This window comes from Dictyostelium purpureum, assembly GCF_000190715.1.
Source record: "Dictyostelium purpureum unplaced genomic scaffold DICPUscaffold_345, whole genome shotgun sequence".
Taxonomy (NCBI): Eukaryota; Evosea; class Eumycetozoa; order Dictyosteliales; family Dictyosteliaceae; genus Dictyostelium; species Dictyostelium purpureum.
In genome coordinates this window covers 1-21789 of record NW_003519681.1, presented here as the reverse complement: position 1 = coordinate 21789, position 21789 = coordinate 1, and the positions used below count along the sequence as shown (strand labels likewise).

General features: G+C 25.0%; 10 protein-coding genes across 10 annotated transcripts; 6 read left to right on the top strand and 4 right to left on the bottom strand.

Moving 5' to 3' along the window:
• Positions 1–227: 227 nt before the first annotated feature.
• Positions 228–3569, top strand: DICPUDRAFT_157191 (uncharacterized protein; the record flags this gene model as incomplete). Its single annotated transcript, XM_003292429.1, has 2 exons — positions 228–1292; positions 1368–3569. The coding sequence occupies 2 exons, from the start codon at positions 228–230 to the stop codon at positions 3567–3569; spliced, it is 3267 nt and encodes a 1088-aa protein (XP_003292477.1).
• Positions 3570–3750: 181 nt separating this feature from the next.
• Positions 3751–6287, top strand: DICPUDRAFT_157190 (uncharacterized protein; the record flags this gene model as incomplete). The annotated part of the gene is made up of 3 exons (XM_003292428.1): positions 3751–3906; positions 4010–5990; positions 6082–6287. The coding sequence occupies 3 exons, from the start codon at positions 3751–3753 to the stop codon at positions 6285–6287; spliced, it is 2343 nt and encodes a 780-aa protein (XP_003292476.1).
• Positions 6288–6629: 342 nt separating this feature from the next.
• DICPUDRAFT_157189 (uncharacterized protein) lies at positions 6630–6851 on the bottom strand (the record flags this gene model as incomplete). The annotated part of the gene is made up of 1 exon (XM_003292419.1): positions 6630–6851. The coding sequence occupies one exon, from the start codon at positions 6849–6851 to the stop codon at positions 6630–6632; it is 222 nt and encodes a 73-aa protein (XP_003292467.1).
• A 601-nt stretch (positions 6852–7452) lies between these two features.
• DICPUDRAFT_157188 (uncharacterized protein) lies at positions 7453–9327 on the top strand (the record flags this gene model as incomplete). The annotated part of the gene is made up of 3 exons (XM_003292427.1): positions 7453–8114; positions 8189–8404; positions 8472–9327. 3 exons carry the CDS (start codon positions 7453–7455, stop codon positions 9325–9327), a joined length of 1734 nt encoding a protein of 577 aa, XP_003292475.1.
• Positions 9328–9482: 155 nt separating this feature from the next.
• Positions 9483–10979, top strand: DICPUDRAFT_157187 (uncharacterized protein; the record flags this gene model as incomplete). Its single annotated transcript, XM_003292426.1, has 2 exons — positions 9483–9789; positions 9868–10979. The coding sequence occupies 2 exons, from the start codon at positions 9483–9485 to the stop codon at positions 10977–10979; spliced, it is 1419 nt and encodes a 472-aa protein (XP_003292474.1).
• A 259-nt stretch (positions 10980–11238) lies between these two features.
• On the bottom strand, positions 11239–14143 carry DICPUDRAFT_40636 (uncharacterized protein; the record flags this gene model as incomplete). The annotated part of the gene is made up of 4 exons (XM_003292418.1): positions 11239–12969; positions 13051–13293; positions 13365–13768; positions 13834–14143. Coding segments are annotated over 4 exons (2688 nt in total), but the record flags the coding sequence as incomplete, so codon positions are not given.
• Positions 14144–14167: 24 nt separating this feature from the next.
• DICPUDRAFT_89839 (uncharacterized protein) lies at positions 14168–14794 on the bottom strand (the record flags this gene model as incomplete). The annotated part of the gene is made up of 2 exons (XM_003292417.1): positions 14168–14357; positions 14424–14794. The coding sequence occupies 2 exons, from the start codon at positions 14792–14794 to the stop codon at positions 14168–14170; spliced, it is 561 nt and encodes a 186-aa protein (XP_003292465.1).
• Positions 14795–15681: 887 nt separating this feature from the next.
• On the top strand, positions 15682–16579 carry DICPUDRAFT_157185 (uncharacterized protein; the record flags this gene model as incomplete). Its single annotated transcript, XM_003292425.1, has 3 exons — positions 15682–15836; positions 15926–16243; positions 16312–16579. The coding sequence occupies 3 exons, from the start codon at positions 15682–15684 to the stop codon at positions 16577–16579; spliced, it is 741 nt and encodes a 246-aa protein (XP_003292473.1).
• A 210-nt stretch (positions 16580–16789) lies between these two features.
• Positions 16790–18011, bottom strand: DICPUDRAFT_89838 (RNA polymerase III subunit; the record flags this gene model as incomplete). Its single annotated transcript, XM_003292416.1, has 4 exons — positions 16790–16905; positions 16991–17047; positions 17085–17817; positions 17901–18011. 4 exons carry the CDS (start codon positions 18009–18011, stop codon positions 16790–16792), a joined length of 1017 nt encoding a protein of 338 aa, XP_003292464.1.
• A 796-nt stretch (positions 18012–18807) lies between these two features.
• On the top strand, positions 18808–20614 carry DICPUDRAFT_40617 (uncharacterized protein; the record flags this gene model as incomplete). Its single annotated transcript, XM_003292424.1, has 3 exons — positions 18808–19584; positions 19696–20085; positions 20162–20614. The coding sequence occupies 3 exons, from the start codon at positions 18808–18810 to the stop codon at positions 20612–20614; spliced, it is 1620 nt and encodes a 539-aa protein (XP_003292472.1).
• Positions 20615–21789: the final 1175 nt, after the last annotated feature.

Sequence of the window (21789 nt, the reverse complement as noted above, 5' to 3'; positions counted from 1 at the left end):
ATATTAATCAATAATTAAAAAGGTCATATGATTTCCTTTTTTATTTTTTTAAAATAAACAAATAAAATAAAACTAAATTTGTATATTATTATAATTTTTAAATTTTTTAAATTTTTTTTAAATTTTTTAAAAAAAATTTTTAAATTAATTTCTTTCATTTCATTTTTTTAAAGATTATTTATTATTATTTAAATCTAAAAAAAAAAAAAAAAAAAGCAAATGAAACAATGAGCCTTTTTAGTAATAGTAGTAGTAATAACAACAACAATAATAATAGTGATAGCAGCGAAGAGGATAACAAAAACTCATTTTGGAATAAAAAAAAATCATTTAGCAAATCACCTACCAAAAATACTGTGCAGCCATGGGTATTGATAACATCAAAACCAAGATCAAATACTCCCATTAAAAATACACCAACTTTTAGTTCATATACAAAAGAGGAGGATAAATCACCTATTATTACCGATACTACCGAAAAAAGTGTTAAAAGTTCATTCGATTTCTTCAGAAAGGCATCAATAGCCTCATCATCTGCAATAACAACATTAAAATCATCTTTGTCATCTTCTTCATCAACATCAACACCAAAACCGACACCAACAACTACATCCACAACCACTTCAATCCAAACTAAAAATACAACAAACTCACCAAATAGTACACCAATATCATTTTTAACAAAAAAAACCAGTGACCTATCAAAAAATACAAATAACATAAAACTCGATACCTCATTATCTAGTTCTACATCCACTATATCAACTCTATCTACATCATCATCATCATTGTCCACATCGGTATCATCATTATCACATACATCATCGTTGTCATCAACAAATAGTACAGTTGTATCACCATTTAAAAGAAATAAAACAGAAATCGAACCAGTTAAAGAAGTCATTAAATTAGATTCAATCAATAAAAGCAAAACCAGTGTGGATCTAGGCAGTAAAAAAGATGTTTACGATATTGATATGCTATCAAATTTCGATTTTGATGAAGGTCCCATAGATACCTCAAAACCTAAACCCCCACCAAAGAAAACCTCCAAAGAATTGGCACATCTCAAAAAAGAGGAAAAAGAGAAGGAAAAGGAAAAGGAAAAGCTTAAAAAAGTAGTTAAAACCTCAACATCTAATAGAAAGAAAAAATCTACTCTCTCAATTGATTTGGATGCTCCTTCTCCATCACCATCCTCATCCCAAGTTTCACAGGATAAACATAGCTCAAGATCAAAATTAAAGAGGTCAAAAGAAGATATATTTAATGATAGTCAAAATGACGAAAATGTAAATATTCTATTATTTTATTACATAATTATAATCATATATTTATACATTGTTTTTTATTCCATTTTCCAATAGACATTAATATCTAGTAGAGTATTATCACAATCTTTCGAAAGCAACGAGTTACATTACGAAGAGGCCACAAAAATTATTAAATCTTTAGCATCAAATGATTCAAAAATTATATTAGCAACACTAGGTCAGTTGTCAAAAATTGTTACAGAGCAATGTTCAGAATTTACACTCATTTTAAGATCACATAGTTTATTTACACCCCTTTGCGATACATTAATGTCATTGTGTTTATTTAAACAAGACGATAATAACGATAGTAATCCATTAGCAAATAAAAAATCAAATACCCCTCCAAATTTTAATAATAAAAAAAATAAACCATCACCATTAACCACAGTTAAAAGATCAAGCTCGTTGGACTCTTTAAAGAAACATAACACAAATGCCAATATTGATTTGCTATCATTGTTTTTATCAACAACAGCTGATGATGGTAGTGCCAGTAGTGAAATTCTTACAACAACAAATGTAAATAAAAATAATAGAGATTTTGATACAAGTACAGATACTGAAGATGAAGGTGAAAAACCGACCATTACAAAAAAAAAACATAAATCAAATAGTGGTTTAATGTCACTATCGTCGTCATCGACATCAAACAAAAACGAGGCAACCACCAGTAATATTTCAGAAAATAATTTAACAGATAGGGAAATAAAAGCAGTTTATTTAGCAAGTTGCTTTATATTATTCGCATTCTCAAGTGAACAAACTAACATTGAACATTTCTCAAGAGGTACTATAGAGTTTCTATATTCCCAGGCCATTAAAATCCCTGAGAATTATCTTTTAGAGTTTTATACTACACCGTCAAGATTACCCAAATCACCTAAATCACCTAAATCACCGTCATCAAGTGGAGTATCACCGCTAAAAAAGATGCTAGAGTTGGAAACGAGTATATTTTCGCACTTTCAAACACTAGTCAGTGATACAGTAAGATTTTCAGTTTCGACACCATCATTATCTTTAGCAACACTTTCTAATTTAGCATCAAATCATATTAATCACTCAATGAAATTGCGTTTAAAGGAATTTGGTTTAATGGATGGTATGGTTAAACTACTTACAAGGTATATAGATTATCTCAATCCTATATTAGATCTATCATCAATCTCACCAAAGCTAATTGGAAATATCGAGTATATTTTGAAAATTATTGATCAGTGTCTAGTCGGTGATATTAAAGCCAATAGAGTGTTATTAGTAACACAGGATACATTGTCAATGTTTTTAACTTATATAAGATATTTATATGTTGCAATCAATGCTAATAATGATAGATTGGCCGGTTTGGATATTAAGCTCATCGGAAGTGAGGCAATTATATCAATTTTAAATATTTTATTAAATTTAACGCATGACAATTTTGAAGCTTCAAAGTTAATTAATCAAATTACAAAATCTTTTAATAATTATGATAGCAATAATAATAATAATAATAATAATAGCAATTCACAAATAATTAACAGTACAAATAAAAATAAATCACCAATTAATAATAAGAATGAATTTGGAGTTAATAAAGAATTTAGCGAATATTTGGAGTCAATTAGTAATTCAAAATTTACACCCAGAAAAGTTAAATTTTTAGAATCAATCGAAATAAAAGAGAATTTTGCATTCAAGGTCATCATTCAATTGCTAAAACTAGAGGTGCCGGAGAAATATGATATTGGTCAGTTATGTATATCTCTATTGGTAAATCTTGTAGAAATTAATCCAGAGAACCGTGAAATTCTTCATAATATGGAGGGTGCCATTGAGTCCATTTTACAACTTTATCTATGGAGAACCAATGACTCACGTATTATAACTAGGGTTACAACAAAGACTCAAGAGAAAATCGCATCATCTTATTTAGTTATTTTAATAGGTTACTTAATCAAAGACCATGCAGAAAATAGACAATTAGTAATTAAAACACTACCAAATCATTCATTTGACGATATGGTTAAACTATTGATGGATTTTATAGAGTTTCAATTTAACAGCGAAATTTTAACCGATGAATTTTATAAATTGGTTTGTAATTTAATAAATGATGTTTTCTTAATTGAAAGTACATCGCCATTACCCTTTTCAAACGAAATTAAATTAAAATATCAATCATTTAATAGTGATTATGATAAAAAATTAAATTTAACAAATAATAATAATAGCAATAACAATAATAGTAATAATAAACAAATAAATAAATAAATTATCCCGATCAATAAATATTCGTTTTTTCATAACTTTTTTTTTTAATTTTTTTTTTAATTTTTTTTTTTAAAATAATTTTTTTCGTTTTTTTAAAATAATTTTTTCTTTTTTTTTTTTTTTTAATTATTATTTCTTTTATTTATTTTTTTTTTAATACATTCATTTATATTTTAATAAAATGTTAGTAGATAAAAATAATAATGCATCAACATTAAAAAGAAAGACCCCAGAAAATGATTTTGTTATGACAATTGATTTTGATGATGGGGATTATCAAGATGAAGACGAAAGCGATAATGATGATGGCGAATTGGATTTAAAAGAAGATTTTGTTGTAAGTAATATAAACACATTTTACATCAATAACAATCATATAAATAGGAATTATACTATAGTATAAATATAGCATAATAATTTACTAATTAAAAAAATTAAAGTTTGAAGAATCAGAAAAACCACAATTACCATGGGATTTCCAACCAACAATTGATAAAATGAAACAACAAACCCATAGAAAATCAGAAGGTCAAACATCATTACAAGAAAAAATTGAACAAAGAAAAAGATTAAGGACAGATGAATCAAATAAAGTTAACCCAAATAAAAAGGTTGAAGAAGAAGAAGAGGAAGAAGAAGAAGAAGAAGTAGAGGAAGTAGAAGAAGAAGAAGAAGAACAAGAAGAGGAAGAAGGAAATAATAGTGATGAAAGTGGTGAAGATGAGGTAGAAGAAATTAAACCAGTTAACAATAAACCAGTACAAAACGATAAAATTAAATTATTACAATCCAATAAAAAAATGAAAAAGATTGTTGAAGAAGAATTACCAACATTCGAAGAATTACATTTATCAAGACCATTATTAAAAGCAGTTCAAAAACTTGGATTTTCACAACCAACACCTATTCAAGCTAAAACTATTCCATTAGCATTAAACGGTAAGGATATTTTAGCTAGTGCAAGTACAGGTTCAGGTAAAACTGCAGCATTTCTTTTACCAATTCTCGAACGTTTATTATTTAGAGACAGTGAATATCGTGCAATTAGAGTTTTAGTACTTTTACCAACTCGTGAGTTGGCACTACAATGTCAATCGGTTTTAGAGAATCTTGCACAATTTTCAAATATTACATCATGTTTAATTGTTGGTGGTCTTTCAAATAAAGCACAAGAAGTCGAATTAAGAAAAAGACCAGATGTAGTCATTGCAACCCCAGGTCGTCTTATTGACCATCTCTTAAATGCACACGGTATTGGTTTAGAAGATTTAGAAATTTTAATTCTTGATGAAGCAGATCGTTTATTAGATATGGGTTTCAAAGATGAAATCAATAAAATTGTAGATTCATGCCCAACATCTCGTCAAACCATGTTATTTTCAGCTACACTCAATGACGAAGTTAAAACTTTAGCTAAACTTTCACTTCAACAACCAATTCGTGTTCAAGTCGATGCACTCTTCCAAGTCGCCTCAACATTAGATCAAGAATTTGTTAAAATTAAATCACAACATCTCAGCGATCGTCCAGCTATTCTTATGTCATTATGCACTCGTGTATTCAACACAGGTGGCACCATTATTTTCTGTCGTAGTAAAAAAGAAGTTCATCGTCTCTGTATTATTTTCGGTCTTAGCGATCTTAAAGCTGCTGAACTTCACGGTAATCTTTCACAAGAGCAACGTTTCGATTCACTTCAACAATTTAGAGATGGTAAAGTAAATTATTTATTAGCATCAGATGTCGCATCTAGAGGTCTCGATATTATTGGTGTTAAAACCGTTATCAATTATAATATGCCAAATACATTAGCTCAATATATTCACAGAGTAGGTCGTACTGCTCGTGCCGGTATGGAAGGTAAATCATGCTCATTCATCACCGAAAATGACCGTAAAATATTAAAAGAAATTGTAACCAAAGCTAGAAATAAGGCAAAATCAAGATCAGTATCACAAGATAATGTAAACTTTTGGAGAAATAGAATTGAAGAGTTGACTGAAGATATTAGAGAAATCGTTAGAGATGAATTAAAAGAAGCTGATTTAAGAAAAGCTGAAAAGGCTTTAGATAAGGCTGAAAAAGTTATTAGCAAACCATTTGAAGAAAATACTGAAACTGAAAGAGTTTGGTATAAGACTAAATCCGAAGAAGAAAAATCAAAAGAATTATGGAAACTCGAAAATGGTATTGGTCTTAAACCACTTAAATCTAATGCTATCGATACCACTGGTGCTTCAAATGTCCCATCAATTAAAAAATTAAAACAAAAGAAAGATCCATATTATGGTTTATCAAGAAAACAAAGAAGACAAAAACAATTCAAAGAAGAATATGAAAATGAATTAAAAGAAGAAAGAGCTAAAAAGAAAGCCGAAAGTGGTGCTGATTCTGATGATGATGAAGAAGATAATACTGATTGTAAGTTTTAAATAATAATAATAATTATATATATATTCATTTTATTAAATAATTTATTAACTTTTTATTTATTTTATAAAATACTTTTTAGATGGTGAATTATTCAATAAAGATCAAAATAAACAAAAATCGTCTGGTAAAAACACTAAACGTATCGAACAATTAAGAAGAGTCGGTTTATCATCACAAAAGACTGATCAAGAACAACAAAGAATTGATAATAAGAGAGCTAAAAAGAATAAGAGAATGTTAATTAACAAAAAAGAAAAGAAACAAAGATTAACAAAAAAAAAATAAATAAATAAAATAATATAAAATAAAAAAAAAACCTTAAAAATTATACATAATGGAAATGTGTTTTATTTATAATTAAATAAATAAATCGATAATAAGTTTATTTAATAATTTAGTTTTATAGTTTCTTTTAATCTAAATTTACAATTTTTATTGACAGCGATAGTAAAATAAGTAAATATTTTATTTTATTTTTATTTTTTAATATATTTTATATTTATATTTACATTTTATTTATTGATGATGGTCGTGTAACTGCATAAATAAAATAAAATAAAAAAATAAAAAGAATTAGTATTTGTTTTTTATTTTTAGTTTTTAGTTTTTATGAATTTTCATTATATTTTAATTAAATCCTTTATTTAAATGGGATTTGTTTTGATTGCTTACCAACTCTACATTTGTTACTCTTCTACTTTTTGGTTTTTCTTTGTTTTCTTTTTTATATCCTAATAATTCTCTAACAAATTCATATTTAGAAATATACATTTTCCACATTATTAACCACCCTAATAACAATGGTACTACCACTAATAAAATTGCATAGAGTGTTGATAGTATTTGCATGGTAGTTTATAAAAATAGTAGGTGTAAGCAATATATATGGTTTTGTTTTAAATATTTATAGTTATATTTGAATATAAATAAAATTATAATAAAAAAATTTTAATTTTAAATTTAAAAAAATTAAAAAAAAAAAAAAAAAAAAAAAAAAAATTAAATATTTAATTTTTTTTAATTAAATATCATAAGTTTTTTCTTTTAGTTTATTTTTTTTTTTATTGTAAATTATATTCTATGGTATGTCGATGATCTTAAGTGTTAATTGTTGTTACTTATATAGTTGATAAACTTGGTATCAAATAATAGATAATTTTATAATAATAATAATAATTGTTGTGTTTATAAAGAAAAAAATGATTGTATATAATAAATAAATCAGTTTACGTCTTTTTAAGGAATCCTTAAAAAGAAAGAAAAAAATCAAATAAATATTTTTTTTTTTTTTTTTTTATATTTTTTCCATTTTTTTTTATTTTTTATTTTTTATATTTTTTATATTTTTTGAAATTTTTTTTTTTTTTTTATATTTTTAAATATTTTTTTTTAATTTATTTATTTTTTAATTTAGATTTTATTATTTGTAATATAAGCAACCACATCAAAAATGAGTAGTCTAGAAGGTAATCCACCAATTATTGAGACCGAATCATCAAATAACAGCCAACAAGAACAACCATCAACAGCAACTGGAAATAATAGTAACAATAATAATGGCGAAAATAGTAATGAAAATAATGAAGCATCAAATGGTAATAATAACAATAATGGAAATAGCAACGAAGATGAAAAAGAATGCAGTGTTATGGAGGATGATACAGGTAATTTAAAAGAATTAGAGAATCCTCAAATTAAAACAATTGGTACTGGTGATTTATGGGGTAAGTTGGTATCATTAAATCCAACTTATCCATCTGTCGAAATTAGACAAAACTCAATCCAAATTGGTAGATCTTTATGTGCAAACAATGATCTTGTTTTTAGTAGCCCAACTGTTAGTGGAAAACATTGCAAGATCTATAGAGATCCCACCGTATCAAATAATGTAGTATTTGTGGACGATTTTAGCACCAATGGAACATATATCAACAATGAAGTTATAGGAAAAGGTTCAAAAATTTTAATTGAAAGTGGTTGTGAAATTTCAGTTATCCCAAGAAAAGGAACAGAAAAAATTTCGTTTATTTATCAAGATTGTTTTGAAGAACAAAGAGAGATCGAACAAGGTGGTCCACAAAAGAAATATAATTTAAGAGATGTTTTAGGAACGTAAGTAGTTGTTTGTTGATAAAAATAAAAATAAAAATTAAAAAAACTAATCTTTTTTTAATCTAATTTAATAGAGGTAATTTTGCTTCAGTAAGATTGGGTGTTGAAAAAGAAACAGGTGATAAATATGCTGTTAAAATTATCGATAAAAAGAAAATGTCAATGACCAGTAAGAGAAAGGATTCACTCATGGATGAGGTAAATGTTTTAACCAAAGTTCACCATCAAAATATTATTTCCATTAAAGAAGTATTTACAACTCCAAAGAATTTATACTTGATTTTAGAATTGTAAGTTTTTTTATTTAATTTTATCGAAACATTATCTTTATTTTTATTAACAATTATTATTATATAGAGTTACTGGTGGTGAATTGTTTGATAGGATTGTAGCAGAAAAGAAATTCTCTGAAGATACTTGTAGATATATATTAAAACAACTATGTGATGCTGTTGCATACCTCCACAGCAATGGTATTGCTCATAGAGATCTTAAACCAGAGAATATATTAATGGCAAAATCAGAAAGCTACCTTTTAAAGATTAGCGATTTTGGTTTAAGTCGTGCTTTGGATGAGGGTAATATGAAGACCATGTGTGGTACACCACAATATGTAGCTCCAGAAATTCTTACCAAAGGTGAAAGGGAAGGATATGGCAAATCTGTGGATATTTGGTCAATTGGTGTTATTCTCTATATTTTATTATGTGGCTTTGCTCCATTTGGTGATCCACAAGCTAAGGATTTCTTCGATAAGATTAAGAATGGTGGTTTTTCATTTCCATCACCATATTGGGATCACATCTCTGATGATGTCAAAAATTTACTCAAAAATCTAATTAAAGTTGATGCCGAAAAACGTTTCACAATTGAACAAACCCTCAATCATCCTTGGTTCACAAATCACGAAGAAAAAACAAAAGAATTTTATGACAAAGATGGTTTAGTATATCCAAAACCACTTGTAAATGATGATCAACAACCAATGGAATTAAATAGCAATAATAATAATAATAGTCAGTTAGTACCAGAGGCAAAGCAATCATTTGAAGAACAAATTAACAACCAAAAAGATGTAAATAATAATAATGAAAATAATAATAACGAAAACAATAATAATGGAAATAATAATAAAAAAAATTTAAAGAAAAGACATGCAAGTGAAAGTGATGATGAGGATGAAGAACAACAAAACAAAAAATTAAGATCCTAAAAGGGTTATACCACTCAATAAATCCGAATTTAAATATTTTTTTTTTTAAAAATTAATTTAATTTTTTTGTAAATTTATTTTATTTATAATTTTTTTAATTTTTTTTTTCAAATTTTATTTATTTTTATTAAAACTCAACATTTATTTATACATTAATGACAATGTATCCAATTAAGTACACAGACCACAGTAAACTAGAAAATCTATTAAAAGAAGATCAGAATGTTCAAGATTTTGTGGATATAAATTCATTTTATTGTAAAGGTTTATTTGAATCACAGTTTTCAGTTTATTTTTTAAAAAATGAAGAGTACCAAGGAAAAGATATCAGTTTCATCCAATCATTTTTTTATAAAGATGAAACTATTGAAAATAATAAAAATCAATATTTATCATTTCCTTGTATCGAATCACAATTAAAAAATATAATTCAAATTTATGGAGAACCAATAAATAAAAATGGTAAATATTTAACAAATTAAACTATATTTATTATATTTATTAATTTAAGTAATTATCTTTTAATTTTTATTTTTTCAGAATGGAAAATAGATTCAAAACATTTTGAAGTAGGGAAAAACATTAAAACTTGGAAATTAAAAATAGAAACCATTGTAAATAGAATAAAAAAAGAACTTGGAATTTATAACCAAACTTCAGTCAGAGCACAGGTAGAATCAATGATAATAAGCACAAAGGATAACTTTCAATCACCTCAAATAATTTCAAATGATATACCAGACTTATTTAGTATTTTATATTTAGTTTTACCATGTGATCATAAAGGTGGCGAAATAATTATCGAATCAATAAAACAAGGAAATGAATGGGTAAAAAAACTAATTCCATTGGAGAATCATAATCCTGCAGATATCAAGTTCATTGCATTATCAAAAGACTCTCTTTATCAATTTAAACCAATAACTGAAGGCTACAGGGTTATATTAAAGTATGGTTTATATAAAACGAAAAAGAGAACTTTCGAAGAAAATGAAGAGGAAACACAAGAACCAAACAAAAGACAAAATACTCAGACTGATGATTATTCAGATGAAGCCTATCAAGATGAGGAAAATAACAGAAGCAGTACAACTCATATAAATTCCAAAAGCAACTATAAAATTATTGCTGGTGATGAATGTAAAGAAAAAATTAGAAGTGTACTAAAACATGTCCATTCTATTTTAGATGAAATTGACAACTCACTTAATAATATAAAATCTAACTATTTAATGTATGCACTTTCAAATTATTACAACTCATTTTCAGATTTTGATGAAAGTCATAAAGCAATACTAAATAATCTTTTAGCAGCTCGACATGCAGAACAAAAAATAAAGAAATTCAATATTTACATTGGTGATTTAATTATCAAGGTGGAACATTCAGGTATTTTTCGAAACAATAGAGGGGCAACCAAAACATTCATCTCTACAAAAGTAGAAAGTGTTAAAAACTCAATCATCAATTTAAAAGATTTAAATGGTAATCCTGTAGAGAAAATAGTTAGTGTATCAAGAGAATTAAAAGAACTGTTCCCAAAAAACTGCTTATTTGGACTGAAACCTCATGAAAAGAAAGATGAATTGGAAGAAAAAAGACAAACTTTAACTTTCAAGAAAAAAATAATATTATTAGTACAACCACAATAAAAACACTAATAATAAAAATAAAGATAATATGGGATAATAAAAAATAATAAAGATTTTTTTTTGAAAATATATATAAATTTTATATACATCTTTCTTTATATAATATTAAATTTAATATTATATTTTTATTTATTTTTTATTTTTGTATTAAAATCTATAAATTAAATTTTAAAAATAGATAATAATTTAAAATAAAAACTATAATTTGTTTGTTATTAATAACAGTGTTGAATATTATTTAATAAATTTGTTATTAATTTTAAATTGGAGAGTTTGATAGTACATAAGCTTGATCGGTTTCATATAGTTTGGTTGTTGGATGGGGGCAAGTAAAAACATAAGGAGCAGGTGAATTCATTGGTTCTTTTGAACGATATAAACCTAAAACTAAAAGATTTTTTTGCTGAAGGAAATATTTTAAAAGTTCACCATATGTTTTTCCATGAAAAATTGCTGGGACACCAACTAAACGACTGAAACATTTTGAATCGTTGTTTACAAAAGAAGATAAACCAAATGTTGGATATGACTGGGATAAGCCATTTACACCAAATGCCAACTCATGGGCAACATCTCTGATGTATTCATTATTGTGTGATTGGCAAAGGAGAGAATCTAAAACTGTAAAAGTAGAGACATTACCAGAGGCATAGTGTGGAGCTGAAAAAAATTCTGGTTTTAAAAAGGTTTTTTCTTGATTAGCTTGTAAATAATTATGGAAACGTTTATTACTACCACAAGCTTGAATCTTTTTATCTTCTAAGAAACGAATATTTGGCTCATGAACAAGTTCCACTGTGATTTTAGCATTTTTATTAATCTTGATAACATCGACATAAGACATTAAGGTAAATGAGTCTTCTAAATTACCTTGTTCTTTTGAGCTGTTATATGGATCAGAGGTAATGATGATTGTTTCTGCATGTTTGGCACCACATTTATCTAGATCTACATTGTTTGATGAGGAACCTTTAATAAAAGCAATTAATGGCAATGTTTTAACTGTTGCAAACCAAGATTCATCTGGTTCATCCTGATAAAGAACTACAATTGGTTGAACACCAGATTTAGCCATAGTATTTGTTTTGATAGATGAAATGTATGGGAGACGAAGATGATGGAGGAAAAGATCCAAACCTTTTAAGCTCTTGCAAATAATTAGCATATGGCCTTTCATTGAGGAACCTTTTTTGCCTTTACCAAATTTACCATGGGTAGTAAATGTCATTAAGGAGTGTTTATCGATGATTAATCTAATTCTTTCTAAGATCTCTTCGGTCTTTGGGTTTGTTGTTTTTTGAGAACTAATGTCACTAAGTAATGCAATCCAATCGCCATTGTATTCTGAAAGACAAAGAGCTTTAATTAATTCTTTTGAGGTATATTCGTCTTCTTCGTGATCTTTATTGAACTCCATAATAGATTGATCAAGATTTTCATCGATGCTGTGTGGATTTGAAATATTGATACCTTGCATACTATCCTTTCTAAAGTTCATTGAGCTGTTATTTGAATTTTTAGATTTATTTGAACCAATAAATGTTTTTAATGATTCATTCATAACCTGGTCCTTAGTCTCTTTCTTTGGCGTATCTACTTCGTTAATGAGTAATTCTAAATCTGGTACGGCTAAACGACTGAAAAACTGATTAACATTCTTTAAGAAAGTTGAAATAGGGTTATCTTCATTAAACTCTTGATAACGTTTACGATTTGGATCAACAAAATTAATTGTATGCTCTGCACTAACTTGTTTAGTTGATAAATTTACTGTGTGTGAAATTAAAACCAATTGCATATCTTCTGTAAGAGTTGTATTTTTGCATGGATTTAATACAAATTTTGGCGGTAAAATTACTTTTTTTTGTTGTTTTAAATGTGGGATATATGTGCCACTGGATGTTAATGCTGGTCCTGATATATTATTTACAACTGCAGTTTGAGGTAACATTAAACCAATTAATAATGTACCATTACCAAAATACATTGACTAAAAAAATATAAAAAATAAAAACAGTTAATATAATTATTTAAAAATATTTTATAATTAATATAAAAATCAATTACTTACTAAAATTACATCTGTTAAATTTTCACCAACTAAAAACTCTGGAGTTTTAACAATATAAATAGAGTGGTTACTGCCATAAAAATATTCTGAAAGCCATTTTTCTGAAACCATATTTGGTATGGTTCTTGAAGTGAATAAATTTGAAAATAAAATATTGTATCCAGGACATACAACTGATTGAGCAAGCATAGCGCATCTAAATTCCTCAATATAAATTGAACCTTTTAAAAATGGAGATTTGTTCTATAAAAAATAAAAAATTTAATATTAAAATTTTAAAATAATTAAACTTTTGAAATTTAAATAATATTTACTCTATTTTTTGATGAAACCAAATGTGAAAAAACTTTTAAACTTTTAATTTGACTTTTTACGGCATATGAGCATAAAATACTATCAGTATCGGATGAGTCCCAAGCAGATGGTAATGAAACAAAAACTGCCTCAGCTTTAGAAAGCTTTGTACGTTGAAGATCTTGTTCAAATAATGGTGATCCCTGTAAATAAATTAATCTATTCTTATAAAATGGATGGAGTAATAGTGATTTGATTCTATCGTCGGGTGCTTTTGGCGATAAAATAACCAACTCTTTTTTAAGTTTACCATATCTTTCATGGTAAAACTCTGCTAAAAAATCCAATAAATGAGAAATTGAAATATCACCACATAAAATAACATGACCTGTAATACTTGATGATGATAAATTTCTTAAAAATGCTATATAAAAAATAAATTAGAATAAATTTAATTACCAACAATATATATGATTTTTAAATACATACGCGAATCTTGTTGTAATTTTTCCATTAATTTGGAAATATGATAAGGAATTAAAACGCCAGCACCAATTGTTAACGCTAAAGTAATTGTGATTTGACCCAATGCAGTCGATGGATAAATATCACCATAACCTACAGTTGCTAATGTAATAACTAAAAAATAAATGGTTTCGTGAAATTGTAATGGATTTCCATTTGGATTGATTTCGATATTCATATAAAATCCTGCTAAAACCAAAATAAATGAAAATACCACAATAAAAGCCTTGAATGTATATTTTGTAACCTCTATAATTAAATTTAAAGTTAATATACTATATTGAAATTTATAGATCTTTTAAAAAAATTTACCATTTTTAAAATAATGGAGTACTCTTTGAAGTCTTAAGATTCTTATAACTCTTAATACTCTAAGGAATTGAAAAGTATTTAAAAGATTTGATAGATCACCACTTTGAAGGTCGATTAAAATTGGTGTTACACAAATCATATCGATAATTGAAAAAAATGAAAATAAATATCGTAATCTATAAAAAAAAAGATATTAGTATATCTTTAGTTATAATTGTCGTTGTCTATAAGCCATTACTTACTTATCTTTTGAAACGAAAAAGTCCAAAGCCCAATGCAAAATAAAAAAGAAAACCAAAATCAGCTCTAAAATTAAGTAAAAGGTTGGTGGTTTATTTGCATCTAGATAGGTACCATATATAAATAATATTACTGAAAGAATACTGAAAGCTACTTGAATGAACTCGATCATTTCTCCAATATGAGTGTATGCTAAATATATTTCTAATTTTGCACGAAGTGATAAATTGACCGATTGAGGTTTGTTCTTTCTTAAAATTCTAACGAGAATAACCAAAAGCGAAAGCAATAACGCAAATACACCACATGTTATTGCTACCGTTAAAGCATTCTTCCAAATAGCCAAAGCCCCGATAGGTTGTCTAGAGGCCATAATATTTTTTTAAAAAAAAAAAAATAATGAGATTTTTTTTTTTTGCAATAAATAAATATTATAATTAATTAAATATAAAAAATTGAATAATATATAATTTTATCTTTTTTTGTATTTATTATTGGTGTGTTGGTGTATTGGTGTGTTGTTGGTGTGTGTTATATGAAGTTTTTTTTTTTTTTAACCCCACAAAAATGTAAAAAATAGTTTTTTGAATATTATAAAATTAAAAAAAAAAAAATTGATGAAAAAAAAAAATAAAAAAATAAAAAAATAAAATAAAAAACAATATATTATTTAATATTTATGTTATTATTATTATGATATACGTTATTTATATATAGACATCATTAAAATAGAAACACAACCGAATATACAAAAATAAAAATTAATTTTAAAAATAAAAAAAAATTAAAAAAAGTAAAAAAAAATTAAAAAAAATAATTTATTTTTTTTAAAAAAAAAAAACTAAAAAAGTTATCGAATTTGACTAAAAACGTTTAAAATTATAATACCAAACAAAAAAAATAACAAATAATACATATCAATCAACAAAAAAACAAATAACAAACAAATAATATCAAAATGGCTATAACCTTTTTAAATCTATAAAAAAAAAAAAAAAAAAAAAAAAAATTATAATAAAAAAATCAGAGAGTAATAATTTGAAATTAATTTTCTGTATTTGTTCATTTATGACAGAATAAAAAAAATTTTAAAAAATTAAAAAAAAAAAAAAATTAAAATTAAAAAAATTAAATTTCTTTTTTTTTTTATTTTTTATTTTTTTTATTTCAATTAAAATTGTTTGGTCAAAATATATTTTTTATAAAACATAGTATTAGCAATAAAAATAATAATAATATAATAATAAAATAATAAAAACAATGAAGTGGATAAATAAAAAAGAATTTGGTAATTTTTATGTAGAACAATTAGAATCAAATGAAGATATTTTCCTTTTAACACTCAATGATAATGAAAATAGATTTAATGATAACAATATCAAATATTTCCATCAATCTTTGGACTATGTTGAAAGGTAATTCATTCAAAATTTTAATTAAAATAAAAAACCACCTCTCTAAAACACAAAACTAAAATTAATAAATCTTTATCCTTATTAATTAGCTGCGAAAATGCATCATGTTTAATTTCAACATCAACATCACCAAAATTCTACTCTTTAGGTTTAGATTTAGACTGGGTATTACCATTAGGAAAAGAAAAATTTGAAACATTTGTATACGATTTCCATGCATTACTTCAAAGATTGTTAGTTTTCCCAATTCCAACCATATGTTGTATTAATGGTCACTCATTTGCAGGTGGTGCTATGTTTTCAATGGCCCATGACTGGAGAATTATGAAAGATGATAGAGGTTTCTTTTGTTTACCAGAGATTAACATTCATATTCCATTAACACCAGGTATGAATGCAATTCTTCAGTAAGTTTTAATAATATCTATAGGTTATTAGTGCATCAATAAACTAATTTATTTATTTATTTATTTAGAAATAAAATTACAAATGCAATTACCTACAGAGATGTAGTATTAACTGGCAAACGTTATGGTGGCAAAGAAGCTGCAAAATTACAAATTGTTGATAAAGCATGCCAAGATATTTTAGAAGAATCAGTTAAATTAGCCGAATTAGTTCATGGTAAAGGTAAAGACAGAGTTACCTACCAATGTCTTAAATTAGAAATGTATAAAAATGTATCTGCTAATTTACTTGAGAAATCCATTGGTTATTCTTCGAAAGCTTTAGCTAAACTTTAAAAAAAAAAAAAAAATTATTACCAAATAAATTTTAATAATTAAAAATGTAAGATAGATATTATATTGTTTTTTTTTTTTTTTAAATTATAATTATAATTTTATTTTATTTTATTTTTTTTTTTAATAGTTTTTTATTGTATCTTTAAAAAACTGTTTTTCTTTTTGATGGGTTGGTTGGTTTAAAAAAATGGCATTATTTATTTATTATTATTAATTTACTAACTTGTTGATACTTTCTTCAACGATATTACATTTTTCAATTAAAATTTTAATAGCTTCTTGGAATAATTCTCTTGATGTTAATGCGCCTGTTGATTCGATTGAGACTATTAATAAAATATAAACAAAAAAAGAAAAGGGTTAGAAAATGAATGTATAAAATAAATTTAATAACAATAATGTTATACTTACAAATAAAATGATCTCTAATACGTTCAAAGTTTAACTTTTGGTTCAAACTCTGGATCCCTAATACATTCTCTACACATTGTACAATCTAAAGGACGAGCAGCTACAACACTACCACTATCTTCAATATCAAAAACTTTTTTTGGACAAGTATTTACAAGTTTTTCAGCACTTTCGCCTTGAATTGATTCATCAACACTAATTACAGGTAACAATCTATAGGATGCTGTGCAAACTGGTGACCATTTAATGTGTTCTCTACCAATATTTTTTTCACAATATAATTGAACATCGATAACTTGGCCTGGTCTAAGTCTCATGATTGGAATATCATCTTCGACTGGACGTGGGTGATCTTCTTCATTTGGGAACATTGCAATTTGATCGTCGTGTGGAACCCACTCTAAATGTTTTGATAATACTGTATCATTTATTATTTTACCATTTGCATCTCTTTCGCATTTAACTTTTAATTTAAAGATTAATGTATCTTCTGCTGTATATTCTTTATTTGGTAAATGAAAATTGAATTTTCTTGGATCCACTTTGATTGGGATTAAACCTAATCTATGTGCTAATACTTCGTCTTGAAGAATTGATGTATTATTTATAATGTATACTTTTTCGATTGCCATAGTTGGTACTTCTGAAATTAAAATACGTCTAATTGCATTTGCAATTGGTGCATCAACACCCATCATTTCAAATACCAATTCATATGGTTTTTCTGATAATATATTAATCTTAAAGTTTTCTTTAAATTTTTCTAAACTAAAACTATTATCAAATCCAATTGATGTATATGCACCACTATAATATGTACCTCTAGCCTATAAATAAATAAATAAAAATTTATTATTAGTATTTTATAAAGTTTTATAAAAAAAAAAAAATAAAAAAACATTATTAATACATTTTCAACACTTGAATTTGTTACGGTAACTTTAGTTCTTTTATTTTCTAAATTAGGATCTGAAACACCATTGCTGGCTGATGTACTAGTTGATTTCTTTGGTTTAACCATTGTTTCTTTTTATTTATTTATTTTATGTGATGTATGGAATATTAGTTGTATTTGTGTGATTGTTGATTTTTTTTTTTTCTTTTCTTTTCTTTTCTTTTTTTTTTGTATATTAAATCCTATAAAAGATATAAAAAAATAGTAAATAGAAAAACGAAAGTCAAGAAAAATAAATAACAAAAAAAAAAAAATAAAAAAAAGTTTTATAAAAAAATAAAATAAAAAAAAAACGAAAAAAAAATAACTTTTTTTTTTTTTTTTTAAAAAAATTTTATTTTTTATTTTTTTTTATTAAAACCTAATTATTATATTTATAGGGATTGATCAACAACTTATTTATATATATGAATATGAATTTAAAATCATAATTAAACATTGGAATAATTAAATGTGTGTGTGTTTTTTTTTTTTTTTTTTAATTTTTTTAATTTTTTTTTAATTTTTTTTTTTTTTTTACAACGGAAATTTTTGGGGATTTTAGAAAATATAAAATTAAATCAAATAATAAAATCAAATAGCTTTAAAAGTATATTGGATCATTTATTCTAAAATGAAATAAAAATCAAATTATTGTTTTATTTTGAATTCATCAACATTTTTATTTTAATTATTTTAAATGAGAAAAAAAAAAATAAAAAAAAAAAGTTTTTTTTTAAATTTTTTTTAATTTTTTTTTGAAAAAAATAGTTTTTTTTTTTTTTTTTAATTTTTTTTTTTTAAATTCATCAAATAGCATATTTCACCTATAGTTATTTTATTTTTTTTAAATAAATCAACTTATATATATATATAGAATAAAATGAGTTTAGCATTTGATGAATATGGTCGTCCATTCATTATTGTAAGAGAACAACAAGCAAAAGAAAGATTAAAGGGTATTGAAGCTCACAAAGCTCATATCCTTGCAGCCAAAACCATTTCAAATATTATGAAATCATCATTAGGTCCAAAAGGTATGGATAAAATGATGGTTAGTCAAGATGGTGAAGTTACAGTAACAAATGATGGTGCAACTATTCTCGAAAATATGCAAGTTGACAATCAAATCGCCAAATTAATGGTTCAATTATCAAAATCACAAGATGACGAAATTGGTGATGGTACAACTGGTGTTGTAGTTTTAGCAGGTTCATTATTAGAACAAGCTGAAGGTCTTATCGAAAAAGGTATTCATCCATGTCGTATTTATGAAGGTTATGAAGTTGCTTGCAAGATTGCCATCGAACATTTAGGATCAATTTCAGATTCAATTACATTCTCAAAAGATGATCTTGAACCATTAGTTAAAACTGCAATGACTTGTTTAGGTTCAAAAATTGTCAATCGTTTCCATCGTCAAATGAGTGAAATCGCTGTTAAAGCTGTTGTCTCTGTTGCCGATATGGAACGTAAAGATGTAAACTTTGAAAATATTAAATTAGAAGGTAAAGAAGGTGGTAAATTAGAAGATACTCAATTAATTAAAGGTATTATTATCGATAAAGGTATTTCCCATCCACAAATGCCAAAAACTATTAAAGATGCTAAAATTTGTCTTTTAACTTGTCCATTCGAACCACCAAAACCAAAAACCAAGGTAAATATTAATATATAAATATTTATTATAATAGTGATATTATATAATATATAAATATTTATGATTTTATGTTTACTAATTTAAATTATTTTTATTTTTTTTTTATTTTAGAATTCAATCGAAATTACAAAAGCTGAAGATTTAAAGAAATTAGGTGATATTGAACAACAATACTTTATAGATATGGTTCAAAAAGTTAAAGCAACTGGTGCAAATTTAGTTCTTTGTCAATGGGGTTTTGATGATGAAGCCAATCATTTACTTCTTCAAAATGGTTTACCAGCTGTCCGTTGGGTTGGTGGTTTAGATCTTGAAAAAATTGCTATGGCAACTGGTGGTCGTATTGTTGCTCGTTTCGAAGATGTTAGTGCTGATAAATTAGGTAAAGCTGGTCTTGTTAGAGAAATTGGTTTTGGTACCACCCAAGATCGTTACCTTTCAATCGAAGATTGTCCAAATACAAACGCTGTTACAATTTTTGTTAGAGGTGGTAATAAAATGGTAAGTTTTAAAATTAAAAAAAAAAATATCAAAAATATTATATTTTATTAATTTTAATTTTATATTTATATTATAGATTGTTGAAGAAGCTAAAAGAAGTATTCATGATGCTTTATGCGTAACTCGTAATCTTATCAGAGATAATAGAATTATTTATGGTGGTGGTTCAGCTGAAATTTCATGTGGTTTAAAGATTGCAAGCAAAGCAGACGAAATCCCAACCATTGAACAATATGCTGTTAGAGCCTTTGCCGATGCTTTAGATGCCATTCCATTAGCATTAGCTGAAAATAGTGGTCTTGAACCAATCGAAGCCTTATCCGGTGTTAAAGCTTTACAAATTAAAGAAAACAATCCACATCTTGGTATTGATTGTAACTACAAAAATACAAATGACATGAAAGCTCAATTCGTTTTTGACACTCTTCCAGGTAAAACTCAACAATTTTTATTAGCCAATCAAGTCGTTAAAATGATTTTAAAGATTGATGATATTATTAAACAATCAGGTTCACCAGATGACGAATAAAGCGATTAAAAAAAAAAAATAAAAATAAAAAAAAAAAAAAATATATAATAAATTATTAAAATTTTTAAATAAATAAATAATATTATTTAAAAAAAAAACAATCAACTTCATTTCAAATATTATTTAAAACATATATTATTTATAAAAAAAAAAAAATAGCAGGTTACATCATTTTGCTATATTTATATAAGGCAAAAACCATATCACCGATTCTCATAACCATAATAATAATAATAAAAAATTGTTTTCAAACAAATTTTTTTTTATAAACCTATATTTACACAAATTATACTTAAGTATGAAATCATAAATTATTTTTTTTTGTTTTTCTTTAAAAAATAATTTATTTATAAGAAGCAGTGATTTTTAAACATCATTTCTTTGTGTAACACATTTACACAAAAAATTAAAATATTTTTTTTTAATTTTCACTAATTTCTTTTGACAAAGGCACAAGCCCTTTTTATTTTTATCAGCTAGATTCTTTGGAAAAAAAAAAAAAATTAAAAAAAAATAAATAAAAAAAATTAAAAAAAATTTTATTTTGTAGTTGCGGAAAAAAAAAATGAAAATCTCTCTGATTTGAAAGAATTTTATGTGAATGAATATTCTCTGTATACAAAGATTGGTGTGTTGTTGAGAGTAGTCTAATTTCTTTAAAATAAGCCACAAGACTTTCTTAAAAATATTAAAAAATTGAGAAAGTGTAAAAGAAAGATTTAAAATATGACCTTTGGTAATAGTATTTTTTAATTTGTTAAAAAAGAAGAAAGATATAAAATATAATAAAAAAATAAAAGAAAAAAAATTAATTGGATATAATATATTTAGCTAAACAAATAATTAATTTTTTATGTAAGTAAAAAAAAATATTTTTGTTGGGTTTAATCAAAAAAAAAAAAAAAAAAAAAAATAATCAATCATTACAATGTTGTATAGATTATAAAATCAGCTCATTTAATTTGTGATTGTAAATTTTTAATTACTTTTATTTTTTTAAAAAAAAAAAAAAAAAAAAAAATAATAATAATATTTATTTAAATAAAATAAAAAAAATAAAATAAAATAAAATAATATAAAATAGGGCATAATTAAATTAATATTCTTTAAACTAATTTAAATTATTAATTTTAGCTTTAGTATTTTTCCTTTTTTTTTTGTAAAAGTAAGAAATA